The 21,359-nt window shown below is 50.3% G+C and overlaps 1 protein-coding gene across 2 annotated transcripts in view; it reads right to left on the reverse strand.

Annotated features, from left to right (window-relative positions):
- The window catches only part of Fbxo10 (F-box protein 10), a 46,101-nt gene that overhangs the window by 2,233 nt on the left and 22,509 nt on the right, over window positions 1-21,359 (reverse strand). For both annotated transcript variants that reach the window (XM_087549677.1, NM_001427214.1), the window contains 8 exon segments: window positions 19,983-20,804; window positions 13,829-13,978; window positions 9,849-9,985; window positions 8,105-8,175; window positions 6,434-6,586; window positions 5,399-5,662; window positions 4,005-4,318; window positions 2,776-2,957 (listed from right to left, as the gene is read on the reverse strand). In XM_087549677.1, the coding sequence (XP_087405803.1) occupies window positions 2,776-2,957; window positions 4,005-4,318; window positions 5,399-5,662; window positions 6,434-6,586; window positions 8,105-8,175; window positions 9,849-9,985; window positions 13,829-13,978; window positions 19,983-20,804 (2,093 nt within the window).

The raw sequence follows: 21,359 nt of genomic DNA on the forward strand, positions 1-21,359 counted from the left end.
TTTAATCCAGTGTTCTGCCTAGCCTTGTCTACAGACTTCTGAGATAGCTAGGGCTACACAGAAAAACCTTATCTGGATAAAACAGACAAAAACAACAAAAAGAAAGAGTGACCAACTTCCAGGGACTCCAACTATCTCTTCTGACCTCTGCAGGCCCTAGGCACACACATGCTGTACAGGTGTCCATGAAGCACTCACACATGTACATAAAACAGCTAAAACCAGAACCACCACTGCACTCCTGGCCACCCACAGGGACATTCGCACAGCCATGCTCCCTGCCCCACGGAGCACAACAGCTAGGAAATAAACAGCCTCCACATCCACTAACAGAAATGTAGACAATGGATGGACCTGCAGAGAATCACAATGAGTGTAAGAATGGGATTCAGTGCAGACGCAGCCAATCCCCACAATTCCTGTGCAGAATCCAGATCCAGACGAAAAGCGCGTCCGTGTGTACGGGGGATAGTGTTATGAGAGTGGAAAAGACACTATGATAGTCTTTCTTCACTGTCAGCTTGACTAGAATAACTTAATGTACTTGGGTTCTCTAGAAGCACAGAACTTAGCAGAATGAATACATATTCATTTCCTCTGAGGCATCTCTCTATATAAGAGGATTTATTAAACTAGCTTATAGAGTGGTTCGGCTAGCCCAGCAATGGCTGTTTACTAACAGAAATTGTAGAAGCCACTGGTAGGTCAGTCCATGAGTCCGGATGTCCCGGGTCTTCAGTACATGCCATATCCCAGAGTGGGTGGGCTCTCAGGCCAGTGAAGGAAGGGACTTGCCAGGAGAGCGACAGCAAACAGGCAGAGAGCAAATGCTTCCTTCTGCCTTGTCCTATATAGGCTGCCAGCAGAAGGTGTGGTCCACATTAACAGTGTGTCCTCCCTCCTCAAAAGACTTAATTCCTGAGAGAACCTCACAGCTGTACCTGGCCATTTCCATTTCAGTCAATTCAAGATATAGTTGACAGCCAAGAACAGCCTTCACCTGTGGAACTGACCTATCTCTGAGTACTGGTGAGGGTGTTACCAGAGCAGTCTGAGAGTGTGAAAGACAGCTTCACTGGGCGGCATCATCCTAAGGGCTGAGGGAGAAAGCAAGCACAACCCCAGCATCTATCCATTTGCTTCCTGATGGCAGACATGATGTGACCAGCTGTCTCCCGCTCCTACTGCCACAGCTAGAGCCGACCTCACCACCATGCCTTCCCTACTGTGGTGTGTTCATGCTCAAACTGTGAGGTGAAATAAACCTTTCCTCCTCTGAACTGCTTTTGTTAGGCACTTTACACATCAACAAGGAAAGAAACCACCTAGGGGGATAGGGAGGGAGAGAGAGAATACAGGTGAAAGGAATTGGGCCTTTCCTCGATGGCCTCTGCCTGGGCTGCTGTGTCCTGTGGAACTCCGGGCATTACAGAGTAGCCAGCTGCCAATATCTGGAGATGCCAGCCCAGGATGCCTTCCAGAAGAGCGCTCGTCACACCCCTGGAGGAAGCAGTGTGCACAGAATGTGCATGTGTGGTTTGAAAACTAGGATCTCCAGGAGAAAACTGCTCCATGAGGACTCAGGTTTCTGACAGGAGCGTGTTGTGTTGAGTAATATACAAAGTCCCTTTCACATGGAGTCCTAATTAAAATAGTTTAGCTCAGATGGAAAGGAAGAGTTAAAACTGTTTTTAGAGAATTACTGAGAGCCATGAAGGAATGCTAGAGAATGCTTGTAAAGTTCATTTCGCTTTGGGGGCTAGGGCAGCAACGGACTCCTGCTCTGGCCACTGAGCTCCACCTCAGGCTATAATTTTTAGAGGTGTCTCCTGAGAGCTGTGCACTACTTAGAGCTAGATACTTGTTAGTTAGAGTAAGAGCCATTTTCCAGACAGTAGCCATCTTGGGAATAGCTCAGAGAATTCCAGAAAGTTTACAACATTGCTGTTTAAGTCTAGGAAATTCCTATAAGGGCCAAGATAGCAAACATGTTAGGCTTATATTGTCCTGTTTTTACAAATGTGTTGCGCTTGTGTATCAGCAAATGAACACAGCTATATTCCAGTAAAACTTACTGATGAATGATGGACTTGGAATTTCATTAAAATGTTCAGGGTCAACATATTCCCAAACATTTACATGGTTAAAATAATTACTGTTTCTTAGAGGCCATTCACAAATGGTAATAGAAGAGAATTAGTAACACTGCCAACCTTTGGATGTTCTTCAAGCCTTAAGAACTGGACAGCATTAGTCACAGTATCAAAATATATCTTCTTACTTCTTTCTTTCCCCAATTCTATCTCAGGCTGACCTCAAACTGGGTGATCCTCCTGAATTAGCCTCTAAGTGCTGGGGTTAAAGGCATCAGCCACATGCCTTTGTATTCCTTATCTAGAGGACTAAAATGATTAAATAAATTATCCAGGAAAAAAGAAGAAAAGGAAAGGGGCCTACTTTGGGAGGCAGAGGAAGGCCAGCAAGCACCATGCTGAAGAGTAAGGATGGGCAGAGGGAAGAACACTGTACTAATCACACATGTGTGAAAATGCCACGATAAACCCACTGCTCTGTATGCTGACCTAAAGACAGAACAGAAAGAGCGAGCCGCTTACAAGCAATGCACCGGGCTGACTACAGCTGCACTTGGCTAAATCAAAGACCAGACTCAACGGACAATATAACCAGCATCTATGTCGGTGCTGGGACATAGACTCAGGTCCTCGTGCTCACAGTAAGTGCATTACCCAGGGCCCGTCTCCGTAGCCCACTTACTTCTTCTTGAAGACAAGGAACTTGTTGTTTTGCATGATGCACTCTCGGTTGTTTGTGATCTGCTGGAAGATGGTCTTGTTGGTCTTGCCCTGGAAGATGATGTTCTCCTGTACCAGGGCCTTAACACGGCCCCGCACTGCAATGCCATAGGCCCGGAAGGAGTGGATCCGGTTCTTTAGTACCTAGGAGAAGCAGCCAGGGTTTGTCATATCTCAGAGACCCACAGACTGGTGCAAATCAGGCAAGCGGGTGACTGTTATAAAACCATTAAGTCTGAGCATGTTGGAGAAGTCATCACAGAGCAAGAGGAGCTCTGGGTGGGGCGCAGAGGGCACCCTGAGGACCCACAGGTGTCCTAGAGCTGACGGGCAGGCTGCAGGAGGTCGGCAGGTGCCGAGCTGGGGACACATCTTCCTGGAAGCAGTATGAAAGGTCTACCAGAAAGGGATGCTGTGCCAGAGCCATACTTCCTTGCAGCCCAACTGAGCCCACAATGTGCCCCTCTTGCTCCTGTTCCTGAGGACTCAGAAGAGTCCAGGTTTTTACTCCTTCCGTACGTGGCTGATTTGTGAAGCTTGGAGCTGAGACCCTCTGACAGTCCACGGGGCAGTGGCTGTGTCTGTCTGATGCTAGTGAAGCCCAGCACCGTGTACTGCTTTGCCTAAGAGGTGTTCAGAGCTATGGTCATGTGCCAGAACTGGCGAGGAAACAGGAGGCACTGACAGGTACTCAGGAGGCCGGGCAGGGTGGTGGTCGTGCCCCAAAGGTCCAAAAGAGAGCATCTCACATAGCACAGGGGTCTCAGGGAATCTTCCTAGCAAACCGTGACGGTTAGCCGGATGTACGAACGGCTGAGGAGGAATCCCCTCCTGACCACAGTGGGTGCCCTGATACTCTCTCTTAAGTATCTACTGCACGATGGCCCAGTGCAAGCTTACTCTGCCAGTGAGGGCTGGAATAGCCAGGACCAGGCTAGAGACCAAGAAGACAGCAAAGGCTCCCAGCACCGTGAGTCTACATGACACTGGTGACACTGTCTCTCTTGGCCTCCTGCTGAGGTACAGTGTTCATCCTTTGGGACCCAGTTTACACATTCCCCCTCCGTGCAGCATGGCCATGCTGTGTAGAGCTCTGACTCCCCTCGTAGCTCTGAGTGCTGATGGCTGTCTCTCAGCAGTGTGTGCAAGCCAGGCCTGAGCCCACCGACATCACACACTTTATACACTTACCTTAGTGTCAGACCTGGGCAGCAACTGCAGTCCACTGCCGCGGTTGCCGATGATGTCATTTTCCACAACAGCGGTACCATCGCCCTTAGTAATGATGCCATGGCCTCTGTTGTCATAGATACCATTGCCCCGGAGCTCCACCTTGCATTGAAATTCCACCTTGACCCCACTCTGGCGATTGCAGGAGATGCTGTTGTTAGCCACTCGTGTGAGCTGGCTGCTCTGAACAATGGTGACGCCTCTGTCCCCATTGGCATGGATCACATTGGCGGTGACCTGAAGTGCCTCGCTGCTCTGGACAAAGATTCCTGATGCTACAGTGTGGGAATGGGAGGGGCACAGGTCAACCCTGACGATGCCAGCTGGGAGGAACAGCCTCACCACAAGTGTGCACTCCCGGACAGTAGGGAGGAAGCACCAAGTCCCTCCTGATGTGGCCAGGGACAGAGCTGTAAGGCTTAGTCTTAGTCCTGTGACCGAAGCTCCCGCCTCAGGTCTCCCACAGCCCCAACCTATTCAGTGGCAAGAGAGTTGCAGTAAAAGTAAAAAAGACTGAAACATCTCTGGGAGCAGGCAGTGTGGAAGACAGGCCCTAGGCTGCTTCAGGAGCAGGTGGAGCCCGCCTCTTGGTAGCTGGCGCCCACGCTGTCTGCCCTGACTTGGGTGAGTCACCTTTCATGCTTTAGCCTGTGCTACCAGGCCTCACAGAGAAGTCCTCCACCTGAGTGTGCTGGCAGAACGCATCCCCCGGGGGCTGCTTGCTATTACTGCGCTCACTACTCAACATCACTCTGGAGGACAGCGCCTCCCAGGGCCCGTGAATCTATTCCTTTACTCCAATAGAACTTGAGAGTTGTGTCCCATAAAACACGTCATGGATGGGGCTGGAGAGGTGGCTCAGTGGTTAGAAGCACCCACATGTCGGCTCACGAACATCTGTGACTGCAGTTCCACAGGGATCCAATGCCCTCTTCTGATATCCACCGGCATCAGGCATGAACGTGATGCACAGACATACATGTAGTAAGACACTCGTACCCACAAAATAAATAAATCTAAAAACTATTCAGAAAGGAAAGCCAACTAAGACCTTTAACAGCCCCATGTACCTGGGTCTGACTCAGGGCACAAATCCAAGGAGGAAAGGACGAGGGGCTATGCTTGTAGTAACTTAGAAAGACTCCTTGGTGTGGGACAGATAGATAGGAAGAGATTCCCAGCAAAAGAAATACATTAGTGACGTCAGTGGGGCAGAGGTAAGAAGATATGGGACAAGTTCTGGGCTTAGTTAGTCAGTAAGGACAAAACATGGAATGTGGCTGGGACAGGCTGGGACAGAGAGCCCCGGGGTGGTGGGAGCCATGAAGGGTGCCAGCGAGGGTGGGCACACTCACCTCCATTGTGATTAATACTGTTGGACTCCACGAGAGCTACGGTGACGGGCCGGCGCAGTGGGTCATCCTCCTTCTCCAGCTCCGTCTCCCAGAGGATGGCGTCCCCGTCCTCACTGAAGTTCTCCTGAGCCCCGTGGCCCCCAGGGAACTCACCGTCTTTCTGGCTGAACACTGCCACCCCATACAGGCCGTTGTAGCTCACATGGTTGCTGGAGACATGGGGCAGGCTGGAGGACATCATCCACACGCCACATCCTTTGTTAGCTGGGACGGTGAAAAAGAGCCTGTCACTGACCCCCCGAATAGGTGAAGCAGCACCCAGTGTTACCCCCAAGATGTAAAAACTATTGAGACAAGTCACCTCACAAGCTAGATCATTCTCAGTGCTCTGAGGCCTGCAGAGCCCCACTGGGCAGTGCAAAGGGGGCACCAGTGCCTCTCTGTGAGGGAGCAGGCTCAGTGTGAACCCCAGCCCTACCACGTCCTAGTCGTGACCCTGGGTGAGTGCCTCATGTCCTCATGAAGGCGGGTTAGTAACTACTTTACAAGGCAGTCTTGAAGGTTAAAGGTGGCAGTGAGCAGACGTAGGCTTGAGTAATGCAGGCTCCAGATATTATCAGATACAGCCCAGAAAGGGTGAGGCTTTGTCTAAAGTCTCATGGCAAGATCAGTACTTTCTGTAATTTTCATGTTTTCCATTAAATCTTCCACTGTTTGTATTGAAAGAGAAGGGATGGGAGGAGTTAGGATGGCCATGAGGTGGGGACACTTGTAGCAGACAACCCCTTGCCTTTTACTCTCTTCCATGGAGCTAGAGCACTGCTTGCTGACCTCTGGGCTCAAAGTGGGTCAGGAGGTGAAGAGAGGCCCTCTTGCTAAGAGGCCAGAGACCAGGCCTGTCCTACACACGAGGTCTCTGAGGCCTAGAGGAGATGAGCACCTTGTCAGATCCCACTAGTTAGGGCCGAGACCTGGGCTTTCTGCCTCCCAGGTGGGCTGGGTCGCAGATCATGACCCGAGGGGCATGCTTCTCACCATAGATGGTATTCCCTTCTATCAGTCCTCTGCCTTCATCCCCCACCACCACGCCATCTGAGTAGCCAAAGCAGATGAGGTTGCTCCTGAGGATCGGGACGCCGCCTCGGCGGATGTCTACACCTCCCCACTGGTTCTCGCGGATGACGTTTTCTATGGGGAGATGTGAAGAGGTCAGCACCCAAGAGCCACCTCCAGTCAGCCATGATGACTAGAAGAGCTAAGAGAAAGCAGTCCCAACCCTCACCCAGACTAGGACACCCACACCCATGCTGCCGGCAGCCAGCACCCTGAAGCTCACCCACTGGCTTGTTAGGGCACTCATCTGTTTCCCCAAGGACAAAGCCTGTGTCTGGTACACTCCTGTGTCTCCACTCCCATTGTATCCAGCAGCCTTGAGACCTGCGAGGAAGAACTCCCTCCCATACGCTTGCCCTCAGCCTCAGGCCTGCCCTCTGACCTCATTGCCCTGTCCCATGCCTGGGAGCTACCTCCTCCCCTAGTTCCTGGTGTTCAAGTCTCACGTCAAAAGGGTGGTCCTAGGCACTGCTGCCTCGGCCCAGTGAGTGGCAAGGCAGACCTGGTTCCAGGGGCTGGGGTACTTACCAGACCCTGTGCAATGGGCCCATCCTGCCTCTGCAACCCTATCTCATATGTTTCCCCCCTTGCAGGCACAGTCCGCCCTACTCAATCCTGCTCAGGTATGAAGGTCTGTTCTCACAGGTCTGTTCCCTTGCACACAGAGCTGACTCATGGACTCCTTCCACCTCAGGTTCGGGATTATGCGTCATCCCTGAGGAGAAGTCTATCACGGTCATAGGATCTCAAGAGCTCACCTTGTGCAAATGGCCGACACTCTGAGCTGGGCAGTTTTCGTCTACACATGCTTTTACCTATTTACGTGCTTTCCCTTCTAAACTGTCAGTTCCCGGAAGCAGAGCTGGTGTCTGTTTCCTTTATTGCTTCAGGACCAGTTCCTGAAACAAGGGCTACACATGGTTGGTGCTCAATAAGTGTTCTGTTTGGTTTTTCTTCTTCTCAACACTAGGATCTAACCTAGGGCCACATACAGGCTGAGCACGTGGGCTATGGCTGAGCTATGAATACTTGGTAAATGATGACTCTGCAATCACGATCCCAGGCTCCAGTGGCATGCCAGGCAGGTGTGATCCTTGCCTGAGGAGGTACCAGAGGAGGCAGACGAAAGAAAGCGCTAAGAAACTGTCAGATGTTCAGCAGAGGAGGAGTCCTGTGCACAGTGTACACTATCTGTGTTCAAGGGGAGTTAGGGCAGGCTTCCCTCAGGAAGTGGTGTAAGGATAAAAGATACACAAGAATTGGGCGGACAGATTCACAGAGCTGGCAGAGGCCCACACAAAAGTATGGAGAAACTCAGACACTTGTTTAATTGGTGCAGTTGGAAGTGCGATCTGGTAAGCCAGAGGCTGGCAGAGATGGTGCCCCTCCACCGTGCTATACTGGGTCTTCCTATGAAAAGCATGGCCCACCTATAGAACTGGCACCCTGAATGCCTACCTGCTAATCACTGAAGGAGGTCTGGGGTAGGTAAAGGGGTGGCATAAGGGCCTGAAGGTGGTGGAGTGATGGCAGGCTTGGCTTGGCTGCCACCTGCCCTGGCTGGCTATGGCTCCAGTGGTCCCCATCATATACCTGTGATGAGGCCTTTGCCATTCTCGTTCACTGCTATGCCAGCTGCACGCCCCTTGAAGATGTGGTTTCCGCTAAGACAGAAGAGACAGGGAAAGACATGAGACCAAGGCACCTATGTCATGGTTCAGGTGTCTCCCTTGAAAACATTTCAAAATGGTGCACGCACGCACGCACGCACGCACTCGTGAGTGTGTGTGTGTGTGTGTGTGTGTGTGTGTGTACACGCACGCACGCACATGCACTAAAGCATGCATGTGGAAGTCAGAGCACAACTTTTGGAAGCTGGTTCTGCCCTTCAACCATGGGTTCCAAGAATCAAGCTCAGGTTGTCAGGCTTACAAAGTGAGTGCTTTTATCCACAGACCATCATGTTCTCTACTGCCTTCCTTGGTAAGCTTAGTAAGCCCAAGTTCACAGGGAAGAGCTACCTCCTGAAATCCCATAATCTAGGCATTTAGAAATCCTTGGCTGTCCCTAGGATGCAGAACTCTGGAACATAATTACAACACTATCCACTTCTCTATGGCTTTTCTGTACTGTGTCATCAACACATAGACATTTACATAAATGTCGCCATGGCACACGTGTCACGGGGTAAGCCGTGGCAGCATGAAGAATTTCTAGGATGCTGTACCGAGCTTTTTGAGAATAATCAGAGCTCTACCACTCTCGGTGCTGCAGTGCCTCAGTCTGAGGCCTCAGGTTCTTTCTGTGTCACTCTCCTGCCCCCACCTCCTAAACCAAAGAAACACAGAGGAATAAAAGCACCGCCAATCCTCTCAGGATGGCTGTGTTTTTAAAAGACAGCAACACAGACTTGTGAGTCTCCAGTCAAAGCTCTTTAATGGTTTCCTAGAACACACAGGATGTACTATGACTACACATTACGCTTACGAAAGCATCCTTAGCAATGGGATGTTACCTGCCTAAAAGTAGCAGACTAGATAAATCATGGGGATCAATGATATGACCTCCAATTGCCGCAGGGGTAGGCAAGCACTACACACCAACACTTAGGAAAACTCCTAAGGGAAAGTGCAGGGCAAAGCTCCTCAGAGTGTCTGCTGCACACTGACGCCAGCTGCTTCCCTAAAACACTGCCATAACCGAAGCTGCTGCCCTGAATCTCAGAGACCACCCTCCTTGGCCCGAGGCTTTCTGCCATTTCTTTCCACTCTTACGCTGCATGGCAGAAACGGCAGGCAAACTGTGGGTATAGAGTGTCGTGCCACAGTGCACACAGGGCAATGCTTTCCTGAGGCAGCCTCAGCTTTAAAGCGCTAGTTTGGGGCAGGAGAGATGGCTGAACACTCCTGCCGGGGACCCCTGGCTCTTTGCTGCTCTGGCACATGCACAACGCACTTTTAAAGGTCGGAGAACCTGCAAGAGTTGGTTCTCTCCTCCCACCATGTGAGTCCTGGGAACAAATTCCGTTTGTCAGGCTTGGTAGCAAGTGCCTTTACTCACGCTAGACTAGAGGGGCAGCAGGCACTTGTTGGCCTTTGCTGTGTCTGTTAGACATGCACAGCAGTGTCTGACAATCAGGTGCCTGCACACGGCTAACTGGAAGAGAGGACAGGAGCGCGGGCAGAAGTGTTCTTGGGGTGGGATTACAGATGGAGACTCTTTCCTTTGCTGGTAGCAACACAGCTGTAAACAACGGCTTTCAAATGGAAGACAGGCACAGAGAAGGGGCGTGAGGGGCCGTGGAAGTGCCAGACAGTCTGGGCAGGGCAGTGCCTACCTCACAATCGGATTTCCGTGGTACAGGATATAAATGCCAGCCTCCTTATTAGAAAAGATTTGGTTGTTCCTGATGACACCTTTCCCATTGCCAAGGACAACAATGCCAGATCGAAGACCGTGGTGGATCTGGTTACACTGCAAGTAAAAGGGAGAGGTGGGACACAGCAAACATGGGGAGTGGAGTGAGCGAATCCTGCCTCACAGCTGTACCAAGACAGACACGGCCACGATAAAACACCACGAGACGTTCCCTCGCGCACAGCAGAGGGACTAAGCTATGCAGCTGCCGTCCTTACATAGCTGTGTGCGTGCAAACAGTAGGCAGGATACGAAGATGAACGGGTCCTCCCACAGCCTTGGGACATGGCTATGGGGCCTTTGATGTTGGGGGGTTTTGTGCCTTTTTCCCAAAGCAGGAAGTTATGGAAAGTATCTGAGTCTCTGGAGCCCCCCACCTCCCAGTATAAAGCTATCTAACCAAGCCACACCAAGTCACACTATGTGGCCACCCCTCAGGGAAGGGAGCAAATGCAGCAGAAGATAATGTGGGCCAATGACAGGGTAAGGGCCTTGTGTGGGCACAAGGGTAAGAACCACTTGGCTTCTGGTCCTCTTTCAAGGGCAGCCTGTGAAAGGCTACAGGTATTGGGGGGCTTCCTGCTTCACTGGGAAAGATCAAAGGAGGTTTATGTGGGCAGGATGCTTAGGACACTCACTCCTGTCACCTCTGTACAGATGGGGACAGGCACATGCCTGTACATAATGTCTGTGACAGAGCTAAAATCTTGCTAAAATTTTCTCATTTTAATTATTTGTGTGTGCGTGTGTGTGTGTGTGTGTGTGTGTGTGTGTGTGTGTGTGCTCATGTTGAGTGCATAGGCTAGAGATGTCTCTCCTCAGGAGCACCCACCCTTGTTTTTTGAAACAGGGTCTCTCACTGGACTAAAACTATACAAGCAGGCTAAGCTGGCTGTCCAGTGAGCCCCAGGAATCTGCCTGATCCCCCTCCCCCGCCCCCCAGTGCTGAGATTACGAACAATGCCAGGTTGCCCGCTTGGGCATGGCAGTAATCTCAGCACTAAGGCAGAGAATCAAAAGTTGAAGGACAGCTGGAGCTTTATAACAAGAAACACAACAACAACGACAACAGCAGCAGCAGCAACAACAACAACCACAACAACAACAACCACAACAACAACAACCACAACAACAACAACCACAACAACAACAACGACAACAACAACAACAACAACAACAACAACAGCAACGACAACAACAACAGCAACAGCAACAACAACAACGACAACAACAACAGCAACAACGACAACAACAACAGCAACAACAACAACAACAACAACAGCAACGACAACAACAACAACGACAACAGCAACAGCAACAACAACAACAGCAACGACAACAACAACAACAACAACAGCAACAGCAACGACAACAACAACGACAACAGAGCTCAAACTCAAACCAACAAAAGAAACCAACAAAACAATGACTTCACACAGACTTCAAGCCTATCTTGTTATTAACTGTTAATCGAGGCAGGGAAATTTCTGTATTAACGCACCTTCAAGTATTCTTCCCTTTATCGACTGCAGCTATGACAGAATCAGAGCATGCCCAGGAGCTCCTGTCCATCACTGTGACCTTTTGAACCTGTGGTCCATGACCTTGAACTAATTAAGTGTGTACAAAAGTGCACTTGCCATCTTTTTGTCTTAAATTAATGACCTTAAACCAAATGCATCTTTAACTGAGCATGCCCAAGAGCATGTCCATCCCTAAAGTGCTTTCTCTGTGAATATGTACAGACACAGCCTCTTGAATAAACTCCTAAGCTTCCTGCGTCGTCACAGAAACATCACACATCTCGCTCACTCCAGGCCTGCACACCAAGCCCTTCTCTACCCATGTGCCCTGGCTGTACTTGATTTGAGTCTGGACACCGAGAGGTAACCAGACAGCAGGGTACAGTGCTATGGGTTCCCTCACTCTTACTGTCTTTTGAGATCTCTGAAGGGGCTGCTAGCTCAGGAGACACCCCTGAAGAGGCTGAAAAGTGTAGAGATGTAGATAGGCATGACACATATCCCTCCACATTTCACTACGCCAGGACTGAAGTGGGCCCCATCCTCTCCCTGCTCTGCCTGCAGGAATGGCCTACCCACTGCCAGCACACTCCCCACGTCTCTCTGGCAACAGTGTCGGCAACTGTGTCAGGAGCTTCCTGCTAAGGCAGTGTATCTATCGCCCACCAGATGCACAGCAGAGGCCCAGCAAGGGGAAGGGAGGCATGGGCAGGAGTCCCTGGCCAGGTGTGTCTTTAAATAGAGTTAAGAACTCTCTACCCAAGGTGTTCATGGCCAGCTAGACACAAAGATCTAAGAACATCAGGGCTGAGCCGGAACCTCAAGCCCAGCCCTTGCTGGTGCCCTCTGTGCCCCACCTCTTCACTAGGAACATTGTCCTGCTTCGTGGACGGCTATACCTATAGGAGCTTTAGAAGCACTGGAACAAAAACGCTCACTACACAAGGACAGCCACCATTTTCCAAACTCACTACTCCCCAATTTCTGGTAATCTCAGGAAAAGTCAACCATGGAGCCTGTATCTCGTACACTAGGCACAAACGCAAGGGTTTTGTGTATGTGGTATAATGTGTTTGTGTATGTGGTATGCATGTGTTTGTGTGTGTGCACATGTATAAATATGCATAAGTGCATGAAGACCAAGGCTGACATTGAGTGTCTTCCTCAGTTACTCTGTGCCTTATCTCTTGAGGCCTCTTTTGTAATGTGGAACTCACCAACTGGGCTAGACCTGGCGTCCAGTAAACCCCAGGGATCTTCCTGTCCCTAACTCCTGCACTAGGATTACAGCTGTGCCACCATCCATGCCCCTTCTTAAGTGTGTGTGTGTATGTGTGTGTGTGGCGTGTGTGGTGTGTGTGGTGTGTGTAGGTGTGTGTGGGGTGGAGGTGTGTGTGTGTATGTGTGGTGTGTGTGGGGTGTGTGTGTATGTGTGTGTGTATGTGTGGTGTGTGTGGGTGAGTGTGTGGTGTGTGTGTGTGTGGGGGGGTGTGGTGTGTGGTGTGTGTAGGTGTGGGGGGGTGGAGGTGTATGTGTGTGCATGTGTGGTGTGTGTGTATGTAGGTATGTGTATGTAAGTGTGTGTGTGTGTGTGGTGTGTGTGTATGTATGTGTATATAAGTGTGTGTGTGTGTGTGTGTGTGTGTGTGTATGTGTGGTGTGTGTGCCCGTGAGCGTCATATACATGCAGGTGTATCCAATTCCTTGAAAACAGAGTTACAGACGTTGCCTGATGAGTGGCTAGGAACTGAACGCTCGTCTTCCGGAAGAGCAGTAAGCGCCTTTAACTGCTCAGCTGTCTTTTTAGCCCCCATGTCTACTTTTTCATGTAGATGCTGGGAGCCTGAACCTAGAGACTTTATGCCTGCATGGCAAGCATGTACGTTATCAACTGATCCACCTCCCCAACCCCATATTCAAGTGCTGTATGTCATTCTCATGCTGATAACACATGAACTGCAAGCCGGGTTTGTAATCCACAGGGCTTGGGGGGTAGAGGCAGGAGGATTAAGACTTTGGGCCAGTTTCAGGTATGTATTAAGTTTGAGGGCAGCTTGAATTGCAAGAGAACTGTCTGTATCTTCCAATAAGAATAAAACAAAACCAAACTCCATGTGCTCTCCTGTCTATGAAACCACCCGAGGGTAATGCATACCTGTCCCAAAGAGCGACTGATGACATTAGATTCACCTGTCATATAGGAAGCCAGAACCTCTTTACTAGCGTCAAAGTCAGACGTGCATGAGTACTGAGGAGGCCCTGGGAAATTTCCTTGTCCAGGTCCACTTTTTTCTGTTGATATGAAAATTTCAGGGTATGGCTTGTCCCCTAATCACCTAGGAAGAGAGTTGAACGGCAAAAGAACAGAGAAGAGTACCAGGATGAGTGGGTTGGATTTCTTCCGAATGTCCACGCCAGCCTCTGCATTGTGGTAAATATTGTTGCCAGCGATCAAGCCTCCGCCCTCCAATCGAAGAAAGATGCCTGATGCCCGGCAGCGGTAAATATCATTCCTGAGCATGACGATCTAAACAGAAGAGAGGGGAAAAAATTGGGGGGTGTCAAAGGATGGTCAGAAACTACAAGGGGAGATGGTTTAGAGGGCAAAGACACTTGCTGACAGGCCTGACGACATAAGCTCAATGTCCAGGGCCCACATAGTGGAAGCAGAGAACCAAATCCTCAAGGTTGTCCTTTGATCTCTACACCTATGCTGTGGTGCACGTACACATACAGATACACTCAGACACACACACAGGCAGACACAGAGACACACACAGGCACATATGCACAGACGCAGAAACACATGCACACACACACAATCTATAGTAATAATAATAAACTCTATAAGAAGAACACGCAAATCTTTTCCTCCCATCTAGTCCCTAAAGTTCACAGTTGGTGAGTGGGCCCCTCTCTGTGTACCCCATCTCCCTGCTCTGTGCTTCAGAGGACGTAGTCTCCCTTATCCAGTGTGACGCTGCCATGTGGGTGCTTTTTTTCTTCTAATACTCAGAAGCCTGGTTTGGGCTCAACCCTCTTTACTTGAATCCCTAGATGATGGGATGGAATGATGCTTTCAGACCAAGAGGTCTGCAAACTTCACATTCTTGAGCTTGCATTCTAAAAGGTGTCAGATCGCCCTGGCTGACCTTAGACTCATTCTGTAGCCAATGATGACCTTGAGCTCCTGGGACCCACCTGTGTCTGCCTTCCTAGTCCTGGAATTACAGAGCTGCAGCCCCACACACTGTTACAGTGCTGCTGAACCTGGCACTTCATGCGTACTGCTGAGTACATCCCTAGCCCACAGCAACTTTTAACGCAATTAGTTCCAGATCTGTCCCTGTCACCGACCCTTCATCAAAATCCATCGCCTAAGCAAGTGCTGGTTACACAGCCAGCGCTGTCCTCTTCCCGGGCTTCCCTCCCATTACAAAAATCAAGACCTTGCAGTGCTGGGCCTCAAACTTGGGACCTTGCACCTCTCAGGCAAGTATCCTGTCACTGAGACACATCCCCAGCCCTATCTGGAACTCATGGTCTTTCCTGCCTCTCAGGTGCCCAGAATCACAGCTATGGCGATGACTTCTGGCCCAAGGCCAATTCTTAATTTAAAAAATGTTATTTAGTTAAATCTGCAGTATGGTGTCGCATGCCTCTAGTCCCAGCACTGGAGAGAAAGGGAAGGAAGGTGGGAGAAGTCAGCCTGGGCTACGTGCTGAGACCCTATCTCAAACAAAAGAAAAGCAGAAAACAAACATCAGTTGAGAAAAAATATCTGAAACAAAACAAAACAAATAGTTACGTGACCTGGAGATGGTTCAGTCGGTGAGGAGCTTGCTCAGTGAAAGAAGACCTGAAGGAGTTCTGTCCACAGCTGCACATATACCCCCTCCCTCGCACACACCCATGTGTGCGCTCACACAATTTTGGTTTTGTTCTTTTAAATCCTGTTCTTATTAACTGTGATTCTTGGTGTAGTCGCTGGTTTGCAAAGGCTACTAATACTCCAATGAGAGTGCCAGGAATCTGGGTGTTTAAGAAGTCTCTTTAAACAAGGTAGACAATGCAACTCCCACATATTAAAGGAATGTGTTTCCTGCCTTAATTTCTTATGTGTGATAAGTATAAACACACACACATTGTTTTAAATAATTGTGTATTAAGATCAATTATTCATGACTGTAAAATTCTAGTTGTTGAGTGAGGAGGAATGAACACCCATGTGATTCCAGGACTTGGGAGGCAGAGGCAGGAGGATCTCTGTGACCTGGAGGTCAGCTGTGATTACATAGTGAGATTGTCCACCAAAGGGAAACAGAGCAAGACAAGCTTGGGAGCAAGCAGGGCAGACACTAGGCAGAGCAAGGCACCATGGTCTTAAGTTAGAGTTACCATTGCTGTGATAAAACACCACGACAAAAGCAAGTTGAGAGGAAAGGGTCTGGCTTACACTTCCACACCATAGTCCATCACTGAAGGAAGCCAGGGCAGGAACCAAACAGGCCAGGAGCCTGGAGACAGGAGCTGATTCAGAGCCATGAAAGGGTTACTACCCCTTGGCTTGATCAACCTGCTGCCTTATAGAACCTAGGAGCCCTACAATCCGGCCTTATGGCGGCGTCTTCTCATCTGAGGCTCCCAGTCATCTGATGACTCTAGCTTGGATCACACTGACGGAAAACTAGCGGACACGGCCGTCCTGGACTAGCTGTCCACAGAACTGGCCTTAAGTAGTGGGGTAAAGGCAACACACCCCAGGGCCCTTAGGGAGAGGAGACTGAGAAAACAAAAGCCAGCGTTACCCTGTCCTTCCCCACTTTGGCTTCATTCAGTAGAATATACTCAAGAGAAGCCCTGCCATATACAAGTATGGGAGACAGTGCTATGCAAGTGACCTATAAAGGGTCACGTGGCCATGGCCCAGCACATCTGGAGTATATACATTTTATTTTCAATCATGTGGTTCCATTCTTGGTTGTGCTACACAAGAACCTGAATACTTTAACGGATGCCTCTGGGATATTTTGGTGACAGGTGGCCTAAGACTCAGGTTCTGCCTACAACTGAAGGGGCATTGGGAGGAAACTCGGTTTTGGCCCAGATCACGAGGAAGGAAAGCCCATAGTGCTGGGGCTGAGAAGGACCACTGACGGATCTCCCCCTAGACCCAAGGACGTAATGCCTGCCCAGATGAAGCACAGCACTGGAGAACTGTTCCCTGCCAGGACCTCCTGTGCAGCCTCACAGATCCCACCACGTACAGGAGAGGGAGGCTGACCGCTGAGGGAGGGGCCTCTCAGAGAAGCAGGAGCAAAGGGAAGAAGCCAGACAGAGAAGTAGCAGAAGGAAAAGATGAGGGAAACTGAGGCCAGTCACAATGCCACCATCATCCGAACCAGCTCGATTCCTGCCAGGTCTGACTCCGGAAAGATGACCGTGGAGTGCGAGTTTCCAAACCCAGTGCACCTGGCTTCCAGCCAGGAATTACAACCTACACAAGAACACCAGGCTTCTTGGAGCCCCAGGGAGCCAGGCTGCTTCTGCCAGCTGGGGTATTTTAGGACCTGGGAGCCCTCCGGCCAGAGATCAACACCTTGACCCTCAACTCAGGAACTTGCCCAGCACGCTCCACACTCCCACCTACATACAACCCAGACTTGTGTTCATGACAGCAGTTAGCACTCACGATAGTTCCAAACACATGTTGATCTTTTTTCCCTTTTTGTCCAAATCCCTGAAAATCAGTTTCCAGGTTCTTTGCTAGAAACAAACCACGGATTTCTGGCTAAATAACTCCTGCCAAATGTCTCCTGGGGCAACCGTCCAATATGGCTACAGCTAAGGCTGTAAGTTTTGTTTGTCCTTGCTGGCCTGCAGGGTGACAGGCCCCATGTGCACCCAGTGTGTCAGCACACACCTCTCCCTGTCCCAGACAGAGAAGATGGCCTCTGCTGAGTGTCAGTGTTCCACCTCAGCACGCCCAGGGCTAAGCTCATCTTTCTGGTCACTCCTCGGTCCTCCATGTTTCCTCCACTGCCTCATGTACCCAGGCTAGAGATCTCAGCCTGAGGGTCTTGATTTTTCTCCCCTGCTCTTCTTTCCCAGGCTGCCGGGTTCTCCTCCCCATCTCTGGAGCCTCGGAGTAAGCTTTCTAGGACAGATCTGACCACAGATCTCTTCATGCTTCTCGGCCATGTTCCAGAATTCAAACCGCCACAGCTCCACCTGATGCCCTTCCCCACTCCTCCTGACATTTCCCCTCCCGCCACGGCTGAGGACCTCACAACTCCCTGTGTGTGCTGCGTCCTCTCTGGCTCCAGGTCCTCTTACCCACCTCTTGACAACTCTTGTTCCTCCTGCAGTTTAAGCCAATGGCACACATACTTTAGGAGACTGTCCTGGCTCCTTGAGGGTGGGTCAGGTACCCTCATTTATGGGTTCCTGTGCCACACCCTAGTACATCTATCCGAGGACCTCTCAACTAGACGGTTACCACCTTTTAAAAAGGCTTACTAAGCACCCGCTATAGACCAGATGGCACTATTAAGGCCCCCCCTTCTAGATTAGGCTCTAAAGTCATAGCTTAGTCTGGACTTGAATCTGTGATGTGCCTGCCTTAACTTCCTGAGTGCTTGACTCACAGGTACACACCACCACACTACCAACCTCGGACTTTCCATGGGGAACCTTCGCTAATCATCTTCACCATCCCTAAGGAACCATGGGCAGCAAAGGCAGAATTTTGCCCATCAGCCATGCCCTTGATAATTGTGTGAAGAGAAGAGTCCTCTGCAGGGCTCAGACCTGACCTTTCATCGTGGTACCTGTGGAAGTAAACTAGCCCCCTTCCACATTTGTTTCCTTTCGAGACACGGTCTCAGTAGCCCAGGCTGGTCTGAGCTTTGTGGTGATCCTCCTGCCTCAGCCTCTCATGTACTGAGATTCTTGATATGCACCACCAAGCTAGGCCTTCTTCCTTTAAAAAAATCTATTTTCTGCTTATAATATAGTATAGTCTTGTGTTTTCATAGTAACTTAAAATTGTCCTTAGAAATGGGCCTGGAAGCTGAACGAGGTGGCACACACTTTTAACTTTTAATCCCAGCACTTGGGAGGCAGACAGATCTCAGATGAGTTCAAGGCCAGCCTGGTCTACAAAGCAAGTTTCAGGACCACAAGGGCGCTGTTACACGGAGAAACCCTGGAAAAAACCAAAACCAACCCAGCAGCCAAAGACAAACAAAAAAGTGGGCATGTTACAGACAACTAAGTACAGTTGTAACTGACCATTCTCGATGCCTGTAAGACCCACAGTGGTCTCTGCAATGCTTACTGGCTCACTGAGCACTTCTGCTAAGGTGGAGGCACCAGGCCCTCAGACCTCAGTGAGAGAAGCCACATGGACACTCTCTCGTGGTACAGAAGTGCAGGTAACTACAGGGGAGTGATGGGAGCTGAGCCCCAAGCCCACGGCACTGCCATGCCTTCTTCTGTCAGGCTGCTCACCCTTCAAAACCCTCCGTGGCACCAACCGCAATGGATATGGAGGCTGCCACACAGCACTCGCCGTGACTTCTCATCAGCGGCTGGTGAGCTGCTCTGCGAAGCCTACCGTTCCAGACTCTGGGCAAAGTGGCCCTTGCTTAGTACCTACAGCTCTGTCTTTAAGAAAGTTCTTTTAAGATTTATCTTATTCTCTGTGAATGAGCATTTTACCTGCATATACGTATGTGCTTGTCTGGTGCCCACGGGGTCCAGGAGAGGGCTTTGGGTCCCCTGGAACTGGAGTTACAGGTGGTTGTGAGCCACCGTGCTCCTAACTGCTAAACCACCTCCCCAGCCCCACAGCCTCTCAGTGTGCTCCAGCTGCACAGGGACTCAGCCTCACAGACAGCGCGGCACGGGGTGCACTTGTTTCTTTCTGGAACACGCCCCTTTTCCAATCATGTGTGCTCTACCTGCCCTGCACCCACTCTTCACCCCACTCAGCTCAGACGCCTGTTTCTTTTTTTTTTTTTTTTTGGTTCTCTTTTTCGGAGCTGGGGACCGAACCCAGGGCCTTGTGCTTCCTAGGTAAGCGCTCTACCACTGAGCTAAATCCCCAGCCCCCAGACGCCTGTTTCTACAGAAACCCTTCTGGACCATCCCAATGGAGTCTGAAATGAAGGCAGCGACCATGTCTTTCTCCTATGAACACCTCTGCAACATGCAAGAGAAGCAGAATGACAGACGTGAGTGGAGGTACAAGACCTGGGCTCTGTCTCAAACTTGCTCAAAGACTCTCCCGTTCTGGGTCCCCATCTTTTTTTTTCTGGGAAATGGGAAGACGTTTGTCTTATCCAAGTTGGATGATGGACAGGAAGTCAAGTGTATGTAATAAGCTTGAAAAATCATTTAAAGATGCAAACAGCTCACCACACCCTTTCCACGCACAGCACTGGAGCCCTCTCAAAAGCAAGTTCGTGCTCTTGGCAAAGACCGCCCAGGGAGGCCTCAGGCTACAGTGCTGGTCCTTGGGACAGTACCTTGCTATTGTGTATACATCGCACTGCATAAGTCAGGTTCCGAAAGACGTTTCCTTCCATCTTGGCGCGGCCATAAGAGCAGACGAAGACACCGCCCTTCCCGTCCCGGAAGAGGCACTTGCGGATAAGGCAGCCCTGCACGGAGCTGGCTAGCGCCATGGCTTCCTTGTCTTTCTGCAGCTCCTGGTGCAGTGAGTTCAGAACTAGACAGCTGGGGAGCTGAATGGATGCTCCAGGTAGGGGAGGGCCCAGAAAGGAGCCGCCCAGAACAGGGCGGGGGCCCTGCACCTGGTAGGACAGTCTGTAGGTGAGCTGCTCATCATCCTCATCCTCACCGCTGGGGCTCAGGCCGCCGTCACTGCTGTCTGGAGTCTGGGCCACTCTCTCCCCATCGCTGCCCACCTCTCCCTCCTTGGAGCCTGGCTTTGGAGAGCTAGAGACTGGACTTGTAGGACTCTGGCTGCCCTCGATGACAATGTCACAGGTCCTTGGGCTCCAGGCCTGGTCCCGGCTCTCTAAGTCCAAGGACATTAAAAAGTCGTTGTCCTCTGCAGGGAGGAAGATGGGAGAGGCCTTGATAAGGCCCAGCAGGTACTTATAGGCCCAGTTCTTGTCGGCTGACGGGTGACCCTCAACGGTCACAGAGTTGTTTTCGCTGCCCACAAATTCACAGTTTTCCAACATACATAAGGGCACGTTGTGCAAAAAGACATGGGTATTTTTGAAGGTACAAAATTTCACTTGGCAGGTACCTGGGCCATGGACCTGGATGTGTCCATTCTCAAAGTTGCAGTTGTCAAACTGGATGTGACCTGATGTGGTCTGGGGAACAAGAAGGAGAAGATATGGTCAGAAGCCTACACTTTGTTTTGATGGTTATCACCCAAGCTGCTCTTCAAGGAGGGCAGAGACAGAAGGGCCCTTGGTTCAACTTCCTCTCTTCCTTAAAAGGCCAGGACGTCAGCTGTCACTCAGAGGTCCTGGAAATAGGTCTGCATCAAAGAGGCACAAGAGAAACTGCCAGTCACTGTATCCTTCTAATCCTGAAAGACATGGAAGGAAAGCCCACACTCTACGTGGGATCCATGTATGTATTTCAAGTTTTAAATAGGGGGCTGGAGAGATAGCTCAGTGGTTAAGAGCACTGACTGCTCTTCCAGAGGTCCTGAGTTCAAATCCCAGCAACCACATGGTGGCTCACAACCATCTGTAATGGGATCTGAATCCCTTTTCTGGCGCGCAGGTGTACATACAGATAGAGCTCTCATTTATATAAAGTAAATGAATCCTTTTAAAAAAGTCTTAAATAAGTTCTCCAGCACTCATGAAATGCTAGGTGAGAATCACTGTCCTCCCCCACCGCACTCCCCGATCCCT

The sequence above is a fragment of the Rattus norvegicus genome, chromosome 5, assembly GCF_021556685.1.
Source record: "Rattus norvegicus strain SHRSP/BbbUtx chromosome 5, alternate assembly SHRSP_T2T, whole genome shotgun sequence".
Lineage (NCBI taxonomy): Eukaryota > Metazoa > Chordata > Mammalia > Rodentia > Muridae > Rattus > Rattus norvegicus.